Source organism: Gadus morhua, chromosome 2 (assembly GCF_902167405.1).
Source record: "Gadus morhua chromosome 2, gadMor3.0, whole genome shotgun sequence".
NCBI classification, from domain to species: domain Eukaryota; kingdom Metazoa; phylum Chordata; class Actinopteri; order Gadiformes; family Gadidae; genus Gadus; species Gadus morhua.
Window position 1 is genome coordinate 24,718,839 of NC_044049.1, and position 2,500 is coordinate 24,721,338.

General features: G+C 53.9%; 1 protein-coding gene across 1 annotated transcript in view; it reads left to right on the top strand.

Moving 5' to 3' along the window:
- Positions 1–2,500, top strand: part of xylt1 (xylosyltransferase I) — a 39,360-nt gene that overhangs the window by 26,233 nt on the left and 10,627 nt on the right. Inside the window, exon 8 of the mRNA XM_030348038.1 lies at positions 1,796–2,064. Coding sequence (XP_030203898.1) covers positions 1,796–2,064 — 269 coding nt within the window. The remainder of the gene's footprint in view (positions 1–1,795; positions 2,065–2,500) is intronic.

The window sequence follows — 2,500 nt, forward strand, 5'->3', positions numbered from 1 at the left end:
TTTTGGAGCTTTGTAGTCGGTTGCGGTCTCGAAGGTGGTCATTATCCTAATGTCTGGGTTGGCAGTTGGCAAGGCCCGCTTGTAACCCTCGTACAGGAGGGAGGACGCATACTTGTGTTTGTGTCCGTGTGTGTGTGTGTGTGTGTGTGTAGGGGGGGGGGAGCGGGGGGGCGGGGGGGTAATGTGTGTGTGTGCATCAACAAATGAGCTGCTCACACAAAGGCATGCAATGAATAGTAAACTACAGACTAGCTTGGCGCATGGCGACCCAGGGTACTCATTATGTCAGCGCTAGGGGCTTCTGAGGGCCCGCCGGGGCCCGCCGACGTCCTGGGTCAAGTGCCGTAGACACACCCCTTTGATGACATCATCACCGCGCGCCAGTCCCCCCCCGACTCACCTTGCCCCCCGGACCACACGAGATGACGGATAAAAGGCCGCTGGGAACTTGCTTGTGTCTGTGTGTGTGCGTGTGTTTGTGTGTATGTACTATGTGTGTACTGTGTATGTGTTGGGGTGTGTGTACTGTGTGTACTGTGTGGGGGTGGGGGGGTGTGTGGGTGTGCATGATGCTCATGCATGCGTGTGTTTGTATGTGGGTGCTGCACGTGCATGTGTGTGCGTGTGTGTGTCAATGCCAGGGAATGAGTGCATTCTGGGTAATCCTTGGCTGGGCTGTGGATGATTTGGGACAGAGTGGAGTAAAGTGCACTATCTTGGTGCAGATATAATATACATAATTCAAGCATGCAGTAAATAGCCAAATGGTTTTAGACTTTAATTAGATTTTAAAGGCAGTCTGTGTCTTTGGCACAATACCTGCTTGTAGCCTAAGAGTTATAGTTAGAGGGCATTTTATGAGCCACAGATCCATATCATAATTGTAGGGGCTATAGTTGAATTTGGAAACTATAAGAAACGCCTCAATAATTATCACCACTCATTTCTATTTTTCATCACTATCCCTTATTTAGTTATAAGCTGTGGTCAAACTATTGAGTCTTAAAGAAGAGGCTTCAATCTATTGCTGCCTTAAGACGTTCTTAATTTAATGAGCAGGTAGGGGTGATGTCATCAGACTACCCAAGGTAGAGAGTGTGGACATTGGGGGCTTTGGGAAACCCTAACCACTAAAATAACCTGTCTCCCTCTCTCTCCCCCCGACACATACACACACAAACACTCTCTCTTTCTCTCTCTCTCTCTCTCGCTCTCGCTCTTGCTCTCGCTCTCGCTCTCTCTTGCTCTCGCTCTCGCTCTCACTCTCTTTCCCTCTCTCCATCTCTCTCTCTCTCTCCCCCCTCCTCTCTCTCTCTCTCTGTCTCCTGTCTCCCTCTCTCTCGCTCTCTCTCCCCCTCTCCCTCTCTCTCCCTCCCTCCCTCCCTCCCTCTCTCTCCTCTCTCTCTCTCTCTCTCTCTCTCTCTCTCTCTCCTCTCTCTCTCTCTCTCCTCTCTCTCCCTCACTCCATCCTCCTCTCCCTCTCTCTCTCTCTCTCTCTCTCTCTCTCTCTCTCTCTCTCTCTCTCTCTCTCTCTCTCTCTCTCTCTCTCTCTCTCTCTCTCTCTCTCTCTCTCTCCCTCACTCCCTACCTCCCTCTCTCTCCCCCCCTCCTCTCTCCCCCCCCTCTCTCTCCTTCTCTCTCTCTCTCCCCCCTCCTCGCTCTCTCTCCCCTCTCTCTCTCTCTCCCTCCTCTCTCCACCCTGACTCCTCCCTCTCTCCCCCTCTCACCCTCTCCCCCCTCTCTCTCTCCCTCACCCTCTCCCCCCTCTCTCTCACCCTCTCTCTCTCGCCCACAGCAGGCCTCCAGGCCCACCTTCTTCGCCCGTAAGTTCGAGGCGTCGGTGAGCCAGGAGGTCGTGGGCCAGCTGGACTCCTTCCTGTTCGGGGCGTACCCCCCGGGGACGCCGGCGCTCCACGCCTACTGGGAGAACGTGTACGAGCAGGCCACCGACGGGCCCGGGGCGCCGCGCGACGCCGCCCTCAGCTACTACCACGCCTTCGCCCGCATGGGGCTGGCCCGGGCCGCCGGCTCCCTGCAGGGGGACCCCAACGACCAGAGCTGCAGGTAGGGGGGAGGGGGGGTGAGGATGATAGTGATGGTGATGAGGAAGAGGATGAGGAGGAGGAGGAGGATGATGACGTTGATGATGATGATGATGACGATGATGATGATGGTGATGATCAGGGAGAAGATGATAGTGATGAGGATGAGGAAGAGGAGGAGGAGGAGGAAGAGGAGGATGATGATGATGGTGATAATCAGGTAGATGATGATAGTGATGAGGATGAGGAGGAGGAGGAGGAAGAGGAGGAGATTGATGATGATGGTGATGATCAGGGAGATGAGGATAGTGATGAGGATGAGGAAGAGGAGGAGGAGGAGGATGATGATGATGATGATGATGATCAGGGAGATGATGATAGTGATGAGGATGAGGAAGAGGAGGAGGAGGAGGATGATGATGATGAGGACGATGATTGGTGATGATGATGATGAGGAC